The following is an 11,084-nucleotide window of genomic DNA, read 5'->3' on the forward strand; positions in this document are numbered from 1 at the left end:
GGGCAGAGAGAGCAGCCTCGTTAGAACCGCGCGGCCAAAGCCCAACACCCACGCTCCCCACGCACGTGGTCCTCCCCAGGATCTGCCCACCTCTAATCCCCCCGACCGTTCTCGGGCAACTGCTGGGGAGCGCTGGCAGGGGGATGGGAGGGGTAGCAAGGGCCCTGGCTTAGGGTCACGCAGGAGCTGGACTCCACGCCACGCTGTGAGACTCGGAGACTTAGTGACTTGGCCTCACCAAACCTCAACTTTCTCATCTGTAAAATGGGAGCCCACTACACCTCAGGGGGGCTCTGCAGGACTAGAGGGGACGATCACCAAAAGCTGAAGGCTAGTGAAGGCTACGCTGCTGAGCACTTACCTGCCGGAGCCGCGCATGGAAAGTGCCCGCTCATGGTAGCCTTCCGTAAGCGGAAGTAACTATTATAACCCCTCCCCCACCCCCAAGAAAAACTCCTTTCATTTATTATCCCCACAAACATTACTGATGCCCACTAGGTGCCAGGGAACTGCGCTCACTTTCCTCACCTCAAACGGTAATGATAGCATCACCGCCATGAGCCTGCTGTAAGGACTAGAGAAAGTTCCGTTTGTAAACAGTGCAGAGTAAGGGCTCCGTGAGCATAGTTCATCAGCCTCAGATTCATCCTCCGGAAATAAGGGTAATCAGATTTCACAAGGATTTTCTGAGGACCCAAGCGGGATAAAGGTTTAGCCCAATACTTGGCACAAACTAGATCAGCGACCCTCCAACACACGGAGGCAACGCCCACCTCCATTCCACAGGTTTACTCTGGGCACCAGCGGCAGAGCAGGGAAAGGCACAGAGCCTCAGGGCCGGAGGGGGCTTAGAGATCATCTTACCCAACCTCCTTCCTTTAAAGATGAGGAAACCGAGTCACAGGGCCATTCCCAAGATTGCACAGCAGACCTGGAACCTCATCCAGGCTCCCTCGGCCTGGCCCCTGGCTCATCCTGCCAAACCAGGCTGCCTCTGGGGGACCCTCCCCCCCCCATCACCTGCCCCTACTCTGTTCTGGCCGGAAAACAGGAGGACTGCCTCTCACTCCTGCCTGGGCCAAGGTGGAGGCTCCAGAGGCAGCGGCCTCCTTGAACCAGTAGGTCCCCTGTGCTCAGTGGTGCTGGAGGTTGAGCCAGGTGCCTCCCCATCACACACACACACACACACACACACACACACACACACGCACGCACACGCACACACACACACGCACACACACACACACGCTGGGCTCATGGAGAATACCTACCGTGCTTGTTCTTTTTCTGCTCCTCCTCCAGCCCGGGCACTCCGGGGATCCCTAGGAAGGTGTTGTGCGAGTTCCCGTACCACACCAGCAGCTCCTGGTCAGGAGGGATCATCTGCAGAGAAGGAGGACAGAGGAGGTCAGGGAGGCAGTGGCCTGTGTGTGTGTGTGTGTGTGTGTGTGTGTGTGAGAGAGAGAGAGAGAGAGAGAGAGAGAGAGGAAGAGAGAGAGGCAGAACTCTGCACACCGCCTCACAGCCAGGAGGCATCTGTCCTGGCACTTGCCATGGAGATGTGTCTCCAGTGGGGCCTGTTCCACAGGCCATCCCCAACAAGCTGCAGGATCACAGAGACCCTGGGGTGCTCTGCTCCCCTCTTCCTGCCCAGGCTTCCCCGCCATCTGCTGGGAACAGCACTACCTCCCAGACTCCCAAGCGCTCCCAAGCGGATGGCAACAGCCTCACAGCCAGCAGAAGTGACAGCGACCCAAAGTGAGAAGACTTTCCATTTCTTCCGTGGTGGGTGGGGGAGCAGTCAGCCAGCCCTCAGGTCTGCAGGGCGGAGCTGGATGGTCCCAAGGTGCGCCCCCTGGCACTTGGCTACCCCCTGCCCGATAATGCTCTCATCTGGAAACAGCTCTCATCCAAAGCACCCAGGCAGCACCACACCACAGGTCATCCTCCCCCGTCACAGGGCTCGGTATGGCTCCATGCACGAAAGGACCTCCCAGGTTCTTTCCACCTGAGGAAATACTGGGCCCCTGAGCCTTACACAATCCACGGTGCCGTGTCCTGGGCTCTGGCACAGAACGCCAGAGACAGTGCAGGGTTTGCTGCTCCCTGGGGAGGACCTGCCCCTGGGCGTGGCCGTCAGGAGGGAGGACTTGCGGTGATCATCCAGGGAGCTGTGGGACTCCTGCTTCTGCGTGGAGCTGACCATACGCACACACTCTGGGTCATCTCAAGGGGCCACCAGTACCCCTGCCGAGCGGGGAGCCGTCAGGCCCAAATGAGAGAGGTGCGGCTCATCACCCTCCTGAGGCCTGCACCCCAGAAGAGCTGGCTTTGGCATCCACCCCGGGGGCACTCTGATCTGTCCAGAGAAAATGGACACCCCAGGCCACAGCTGGTTTGTTTTCTTGGTGGGTCCTCTTTTTTAAAAAAAATGTTTTTACTGGGTTTTTTTTATAGCAAAAGGAAAGGAGAAAGAGAAACAGATACTGGTTGCCTCCCTCATGCACTCAGCCAGGGATCAAGCCTGCACCCTGGGCATGTGCTCTGATCCGGAATCGAACCGGTGACCTTTTGGTGCATGTGGGACGACACTCAACCAACTGAGCCACACCAGCCAGGGTCCTGGCCTTTTAGTGACGCAAAAGATCCCATGGGATCCCATTTAGGGGTGTCTGGTATCAGCCGTGCAGGGCCCTCCCGTGGCTTCTGTGGTCACAGCGAAGGCCCACCCCTTCCCTGTGGTTCTGGCCCGCCGGCCCCCTCCATACTGCAAACCTGCTGTCTCGCACACCTTCTTCCTCTGGTCAGAGCCGGGAGGACTCTCAGGCATCACAGCCAGCTCTGTTCCTTCCCCGGGAGCAGCGGGACCAGGGAGCGGCAGGTGGGAGAAGGAACGTGCAGTGCGAGGGGGCCCAGTGATTGAATCCTCCTGAGACGCAGCCAGGGGTCACCGTAGCCAGGGGTCACCGTGCCCCTCTCACCCAGCCACAGGGCCCAGAGCACGTGGCCTCAGGCCTCAGGGAAAGCGAGTGCTGAGAACAGGCAGAGGGTGGCGCCAGCTCAGAGGGACAGGGCTGAATATCTGAATATGGAGGAATGGAGTGCGGTCTGAACCCACAGAAAAGTGGGCGGTGCCTCAATGAAAGCAGGAACCACCGCGAAAGTTCTGGAGGCCTCTGGTCATTCACAGTCGTGGCCACTGTGCAGGGGGCCAGCAGGTCAGACCCAGAGGCCCTGCTGGAAAAGGGGCGGCGAAGAGAGGGGTTTGGTGAGCCCTTTAGAAAACAGGAGGATGGAAGTAAAATATTTCAAATGAACTCACTGTGAAAGCAGCCACTCTCCACGAGACAGCGCACATGGGACCTCCGTCATGAGGGCCCTGGGTGACCTTACATAAGTCACTTTGCCTCAAATGAGGGAACTGGGGTGTCTGAGGTCCCCCAACTTTAGGACTCTGGCTGGAAGTCACCTGCAATATTGCCCCAACCCCTGGCTGCGATTCTCAGCTGTACTGACATGTATCCATCGTGGAGTTTCTAAAGCAACCGGCCCCCATCAGATGGTCTGAATCTGCCTCTTCCTTCAGGAGACGCACGGCACAGGCTTCCAGCTCAGTCAGGTTGGGGTCCACTCATGCTCCCCACCTGCTGACCACATGACCTTGGGCCACTCTCTGGGCCTCGGTTTCCTCCATCATAACGCGGGGCAGCAGCACTGCCCCCACCTCACTGGGTGCTTGTCGGGGTGCAGAGGAGCCAGGCACACAACACTCTTTACGCGATCCATACACAGCAGAGCTTGCTATGATTCCCCCCGCCCCGCACCCCCTCTTGAGCTTGCCAACTTCTCAGAGAAGCTGGCAGTGATCTCAGGCGGCAGGGGGAGTCCCCCAGTCGCAGCCACCGCAGAGCTGGCGGTGTGGTGCGAGCCGCTGGCACCTGGCACCGTTAAAACCCAGCACGACCGTGGTTTTGCCTTCACTGTCTGACAAGAGCATCAGCTGGGCCCCCACCACTTCCCACAAACAAGGGGTGAGCAGTTCAGCAAGCCCCCCCCCCATCCCTCCCTCCCCTGTGATGTCGCCCGGAGCCCTGAGCTGCAGCTCCACCTCCAGACTAAGTCAGCACTGGCCTTTTCCTTTTCATTGACGATAAGAATTAGTAATTAAGCATAACAACAACAAAAAGGGTGATGAGGAGCCAAGAACTCTGAGATGGCATAAAATTTGAGAAGTATTATTCCAGCGCTTCAATACTAACTGTTTCAATACAACGCTGAGTCGTTTATTTACTAACATTTTTTAAATGTACAGAAATTGGCCCTGGCCGCTGTGGCTCAGTTGGTTGCAGCATGGTCCCGTGAACCATACAGGATTGATGTTTCTCTCTTTCTCTAACATCAATCTTTAAAATGTACTAACGATCATTTTACTAAAATTAATTATAAGATTAAAATAGTGATGCGCACATCCATGCAAACAAATAGTTTTGTTCTAATTGCTTTATAGTTTATTGCAATTTTACTTTTGTTGGATTAAAAAAAAAAGAGTGATGCGGACCCACGGACAAAAATGTGTAGACACGTAAAAGGGTAGAGAATGAGCAGTCGGTCTCTCTCCCACGCTGGGTGCCAGGCACTACACCGGGTTTCTGCGTAGTGAAGGGCCTGTCATTTTGAGACAATTAATGAATGCTGATTTAGGTTCCTGGGGAGCAGCGTGATGGGCAGAGTGACTTCCATTTTCTACATGACGCATCTGATTTTTTAAAAAATGAGCCGCTCTCGTACTATTTTTATACAAAAAATATTTTTTTAAAGAAAGAAAATCCATTAGGAAGAACCTACTGGAATTGAGAATGACGCACATCCCCGCCAGCAAGAAGCCAGCAGCCCTCTGAGCCCCACCGGGGAAGGCAGCCTGGCCTGCACCGACGCCAAGGCCAAGCCTTCTGAGCCCTGGGTCTGGACCTCTGGTCTCTGCCTGCTCCCCGCAGCCTCTTCCTGAGATCCTGGTCCCATTGTCTGGAGGCCCCCGAGCTCCCACCAGCTGCCACCTAAGAGCAAAGACCAGCCACAGGCCCCTGCAGGCCCCCTCGTCCCCTCACTAGCGCTGCTTCTTTAAGGCCAACCCTGCAGCCTGGCCCAGCCAGGCTCTCCCTGGGGCTCAGAGAACCAGAATCAGCTGCTCCTTCACTTTCCTGGGCGCAGGGACTGGCTCGGAACATGCGATCAACCACACAGTTTCCAGAGCAACTGAGTCCCACACCCGTCACCCAGACTGGAGGGGAGGGCGGAATATCAGTGCCCGAGTCTTCCATGGACAAATCACACCATCTCTCAGCGCATGCTTCTTAACCTTCCCGATCAGCTCGCAAGTTTTGTCCTGCCCCATTTCCATTTCTGAATTTTTATAAATGGAAGTGATGGGGTTTGGGGTTTGTTTTCCTAATACAAATCCACGCCACACCATGAACATGCTCCCAGGGGCTCCACGGCCCTCCCTTCCCCAGGCGGGGCAGCAGCCTCGTCTAGAAGGATCTCGGTGACATCTGGGCGGATATCAATTTCCATCGTACCACAGATGTCCTGACACACCAATTAATAGAGTTCCAGCAAACAGATATTGGCCAGGGAGGCCCCGTGGTGGCCAAAGGCTCGCTCTGGGGTCGGACAGGCCTGGACACAAATCACAGCCCAGCAACCTCCCTCAGTCTCCCTGAACCCTAGTTTCCTCGTCATTAAAATGGGGAGAGTGATGGAGAGCGCCTCACAGGGTGGAGAGGATTCTATTTCTAAAAGGTTGCTAAGCCCTAGCAAGGCGCCGCCGGCATGGGGTAAGGGCTCACGGATGGCCGGGTCCTTAATGCTGCTCATTAATAAGCTGGGCCCCTTACCTGCACCCACCGACGAACAAGGTCGAAGGAAAACCGAGCTTATCCCCATGGGGCCAAAGAAAGGAGAGATGGGGTATGGGTTCTGGGGGGGAGAAAAGCTCAACTCCCTGAAATGAGAAGGAAAGTAGCAAAAAGACAAGCCCACATTTCTGGGCCAGTAATGTGTCAAAAACCAGGGAGGGGAAAGACTGGGAATTTTTCTCCCTTGTACCCAAATCCAAAAACCCCCACTATCTCTTATTCCTACATCCTTTTCTTGTGCTGAGTTTTGGAGTCAAAGATCTTGCTTGGGGGTGGGGTGGGGGGATGGAGGGGATGGGTGTGTTTTCCTGGGAGAACTGGGTCCATGTATCCCCCTTTCAACTGAGCCCCCCTCACCTACAGAAAGAAGCACTCAGTCAACATTGAGCTCCCACTTGCTATGGGCTGGGAACTTTCTAGAAGAGTCATTTCAGGCACCTGAGGTTATAGTAAATTCCTCCTGGTTGCAATGAGCAAGGAGATAACATGCCAGTAGATAAGCCAGATGCAAAACAGGCCTGGGCACGCTCCACTGACTGGCGGCCTTGACACTCCCGCCCTCCTCTCCGTGTGGAGGGCTGAACATTGTGGAGCAGCAGTATATCCCACTTACTGAATAAAGATCTTCCTTTTTCTTTATTTTTTATTTTTGGCAAGTAATGGGTTACTGCTATGAAATATAAATAGTTCTGAGTGACAGAAAGATTCAGAAAACCGATCACTCAGAGGCCTGTCTCCTGGGCTCACCGCACATGGGCCCAGAACAAAGAGCCGCCTCTCTCGGGGGCATCTGGGGAGAGGTCTGGGTGCACCGTTGCTTCCGGTGGAGCCTAGGGGGGCCGCGTGAGCTGCAGCCTTGGACCTGCTGCACGATGGTCACACACGCCTACACACGCACTTGGCCCGGTAGGTGGAATCTGACATTACAACACAATTTGAGAAAACTGTCACCACGGGAAAATGTGCCCAACTTCACTTAGTAAAAATAAAGTGAGTTGGCCCTGGGTGCGTTGCTCAGTTGGTTGGAGCGTCGTCCTGATACGCCAAGGTTTCAGGTTCGATCCCCAGTCAGGGCACATACAAGAATCAGCCAATGAATTCATAAGTAAGTGGAACAACAAATTAATCTCTCTCTTTCTCTAAAAAACCAAGTAAAAAGCCAAACCTAATAAAAATAAAATGGGTGATGCTTTGTGTTTCCTTGCCCCTCCCTCAAAAGGCCCGTCTTCGTATACGTGCTACTCGACGAAGTTAGAGCATTCCTGGCCACACGGGGCTCTCTAGCTACCAATATCATAAATGAACGGACTTTTCCTGATCTTCTTTTATCAACTTAAACTCCTGATCAAATGTGGATGACGTTTTCAAACTCTCATAAACTGGGTCCCTCCTTGGAGAGTTTTTCGGCTGCCGGCCCTCACCCTGAACATCTGTATAAATGTCTATTAACATGCGTGTCCTGGCTCTGTTCAGCTTCCAGCCGCAGGAGGAGAGACGGTGCACAGTGAGAGGAAACCTAGCCCCATTGCCCCCGTCCCCCGCCGTCTGCCCGAGCCACAGCCCTTCTGCCAAAACCACCAGGCATCCCTGTCGGTCTCCTCTGTGCATGTGCATGTGCGTGTGCGTGTCTGCGTGGGAGGGATGGGGTGGGTGTGGGTCCCCAGGCTCATCTGAATGGGGATGGCTGGGTAGCCATGTACACATGTGAGGGGGTGTGTGTGAGGCTGAGAGGGGTGAGGATCTGGAAGGGTGCTCTCTATCAGAAGTGGGGTTCGGCCACCCCTGAGGCCTATTCCAGGATGTCTGCTCTCAGGTGTTAGCCCAGCTGGATGGTCACAAGAACCACCTCTGTCCTGGGCCTGGCCACCTCTGTCCTCTGTCACACTACCTCACACTGTCCCACCTCACCTGAACCCCAGTCTAGGAATGCTCACCTTCCTTATCTCCCAGGGTTCCCCCCACACACCTCAGCTGGGGCCCACTCCCGGCCACACCAGGCAAATACCATTCTGGGGTCATCCCTAGGAGATTCCTGAGGCCTAGTTACTCAGGGACAATCAGACCTCAATTCCAGAAGCTTCTAGGCCCCAATGCCCCTTGGGCCTCGGGCAGACTTGGGGATCTGCGTCCCAGGGAGAAAAGGGAGCTAGGCTAACAAGGAGTCACTCCCAGGCTCTGACGAGGCTCCTGCAGACCACCCTAAAACTCAGCCCAGCCCAGCCCCACCCAAGGGGCACCGTGCCTCTCCCCACCTGCAAGCAGAAGCAGGGGGTCCGGAAAAGTGGGGGGCAGACAACCCCATCACCCTGAACAGTGCTTCCCGACAACCTGCCGCCTGCCGCCGGGAGGCCAGGAAGCATGCCCCGTCCTGGGCCAGATGCTGAGTGAATTTCCTACCAGGGGACACTGCCCAGGAAGGTCCCGACAGGGTGGTCCTCCTTGGCTACCACCACTCAGCTGGCCATCAGCTCCTGCCCAAACACTGCGAGCTTGTCTGCCTCTGCCCCAGGCTCTCTCCCATCATCTTGAACCTTCTCATGCCCTGGGCCTGGCTTAGCTCCCCGTCCCCCACAGAACCGTGGGAAGTGATATTTACCTGTCTGCTATCGCCCCCTTTCTCTCCTGAGAAGCTTTGCCCGCCCACAGGCATTAGTGCTAACATCACCCTGATGCCCTGGAAGAGCTCCTGAGCCTGCCTGCCACCGACTGAGATCCAGTCCCATGTCTGTAAACTGTAGCAGTGGCAGAACCTCCCTTGTGGATTAAATACGTGAGGATTAAATGGGATAATGCGGTACACCGGCTAGGAGAAGCCTGACACCCGGGGCGACCGGTATGTGACCGCTGATACTCAATCGTGACCCACATGTCATCAGTGTCCCACGCATGCAGGAGGAGGGACAACACACGGCTAAACCGCTGCAGACACAACCCCCTCTCCCACCCGGACGCCTTTCCCGGGCTGCCTTCCTCTGTCCGGCTCTCCGTATTGCTATGGCTTCCGAACCCCAGGACACCCTCAGCAGCTGCCCAGGGGCCTCCCTGTTGAGATGCTCATGACATTCACAATGGCATCAAAAGTCCCGTCCTTTCCGATCTGATCTGCGGCAGCAAGGTGCCTGGAGGTCGTGCTCCTGAAGACCGTGATGCATGGGCCTCAGCCCCACAGCCTGGGCAGGGCCTGCTGGGCAGGGCTGCGGTCAGGGCCCCTCCCTCCAGAGCAGACCTCAAACACAGCTGCCCTGCACCTCGCACCCAGCTGCTCCCGCTGCTCCCTCCACAGCAGCACACACGTACACACACACACACACACACACACACACACGCACCTCAATGGCCTTGTAGAAGATGCTGGTGCCAATCTGGACGACCTCCAGGTTCTGCTCCTGCTCGTTACGTGCACATTTGATGTAGGTCATCCAGCTGCGGTGGTCCTCCTGGCTGGCATCGATAAAGTAGCGCACTGTGCCATCCTCATTGAACACCTGGGCACAGGGGAATCAGGGACCAGGTGAGGCAGGGCTCTGTCAGGTGTGCCACCTGTGTCCAGGCCCTGGCTCCATGCCAGGCACTCTCTCTCCATCCTCACAGCAGCCCAGGAAGTGGGCACAGCTCTTACCGTCTCAGTTTTCCCGCTGAGAAAAGAGAGGCTCAGCCTGGCACAGTGACTTGCCTGAGGCCCGCTGGCTAGGAGTGGCCAACAGGGAGTCTAAGGCCCCACAGGCTCCTTCCTGCTGCCCCATCCCCAGTAGAGAAGGGTCTCCAAGGGCTCACCGATGAGACAAAGAAGCACACAGCGAGCTCTCCGGGAATGGAGAGGTTTCCCCAAAGCCCGAGGGGGCTGGCCACACCACAGAGGACACACAGGAGCCCAGAGAGGTAAGGCTGGCTCCCTGTGGCACCTGGCCCGGCCTAAGCCCCTTTGGGAGAGTGGCCAGGGATACTCAAAGCTCAACCTGGACCCCAACTTCCTAACCCAGCAACAAGGGGCTTGGGCCTCCAGGCGCGGGAGGAGGTGAGGTTAGCAGGGGCAAGGGGGAATGCAGGTGGCGAGGAGAAGGCTCCCAGACCGCCATGGGCCCTGCGCAAGCCACACGGCCTCCGGCTCTCAGTGGCACCTCTTCTGTGAAGTGAGCCAACAGCAGGCATACTCCATAGGTTTGACCAGAGGAAAGAGGATCAGATTTGGGGGGAAGAGGGGAAGCGTACTGGGGCGGGTTGTGGGGATCCAGCAGCATAGGGTCCTGCCTTGAGGAGTGGCAGGGCCGGAATGGCCGCCCCTCCCCACAAGGGCAGAAGCAGCTGCGGGGCCTTTGGAGGTGCCCCCCACACCCACCAACCCCACCCCAAGCCTACCTCCCACATGAGGTTGTTGTTCTTGCAGATGTCTATGTGCTCCGGGGCGATGACACGGCCGGTGAAGGGGCCCATCTCGGTGCCAGCCTTGATCCACGTCTTGGAGAAGATGCCGAGGCCCTCACCAGGGATGGAGCTCTGCGCGATGATCACCTCCGCCGGCAGCACCAGGCTGGACAGCTTCTGCACCTCTGTAGCCGCAGGGGCGCGGGCAGGGTCAGCGCCCAGGAGCCCTTCCCGCCGCCGTGACCAACCCCAACCGCCGGGTGACTCCCGCATGTGCAGAGGGACCGTGCGGGGAGGGGCTCCGCGCGCTGTTTGCAACCCTGGAACCCCCACCGCCCTTGAAAGCTGTGCTTTGAGTTTATTTCTAGTTTTTTTGTTTGTTTGTTTGTTTGTTTAGTCTCTCCGCGAATTCTCAAAGCACCCATCATTTCCCCTGCCCTCGCCCCGTAAAGTTTAAGAACCACTTAACCGATCGTAGTGAGTGGTTTCACACTTGGGTAAACTGAGGCCAGCTCCCTTGAGGAGGTGATGGCCACGCCGACACTTCTGGCCCAAGTCCGGTTTTGTGTTCTTCCACCCGCCCCGTTTCCCACGGAGCTCACGGCGCTGCCAGCTCACAGCGCTTCGCTCCGAGGCGCCGAGCACGGTGGCCCCAGGGTGCGGCCAGGGGCTCTGACTCCTGCCCGGTGCGTGCGGGAGCCCCCGTCCCCGGGGTGGGCTGGCAGCACTGGGAACAGACCTCGGACTGCGAGGCCAAGGGGGCCCAAGAGAACGCGGGATGCACCGCTCCCTGTGTGACCCCGGGCC

General features: G+C 56.9%; 1 protein-coding gene across 1 annotated transcript; it reads right to left on the bottom strand.

The window, feature by feature from the left end:
* Window positions 1-275: 275 nt before the first annotated feature.
* On the bottom strand, window positions 276-10,550 carry PRDM12 (PR domain 12). The gene is made up of 4 exons (XM_006754207.1): window positions 10,272-10,550; window positions 9,245-9,400; window positions 1,272-1,383; window positions 276-301 (listed from the first exon to the last, which is right to left on the bottom strand). The coding sequence occupies exons 1-4, from the start codon at window positions 10,548-10,550 to the stop codon at window positions 276-278; spliced, it is 573 nt and encodes a 190-aa protein (XP_006754270.1).
* Between the last annotated feature and the right edge of the window lie 534 nt (window positions 10,551-11,084).

The sequence above is a fragment of the Myotis davidii genome, unplaced genomic scaffold (assembly GCF_000327345.1).
Source record: "Myotis davidii unplaced genomic scaffold, ASM32734v1 scaffold651, whole genome shotgun sequence".
NCBI lineage: Eukaryota > Metazoa > Chordata > Mammalia > Chiroptera > Vespertilionidae > Myotis > Myotis davidii.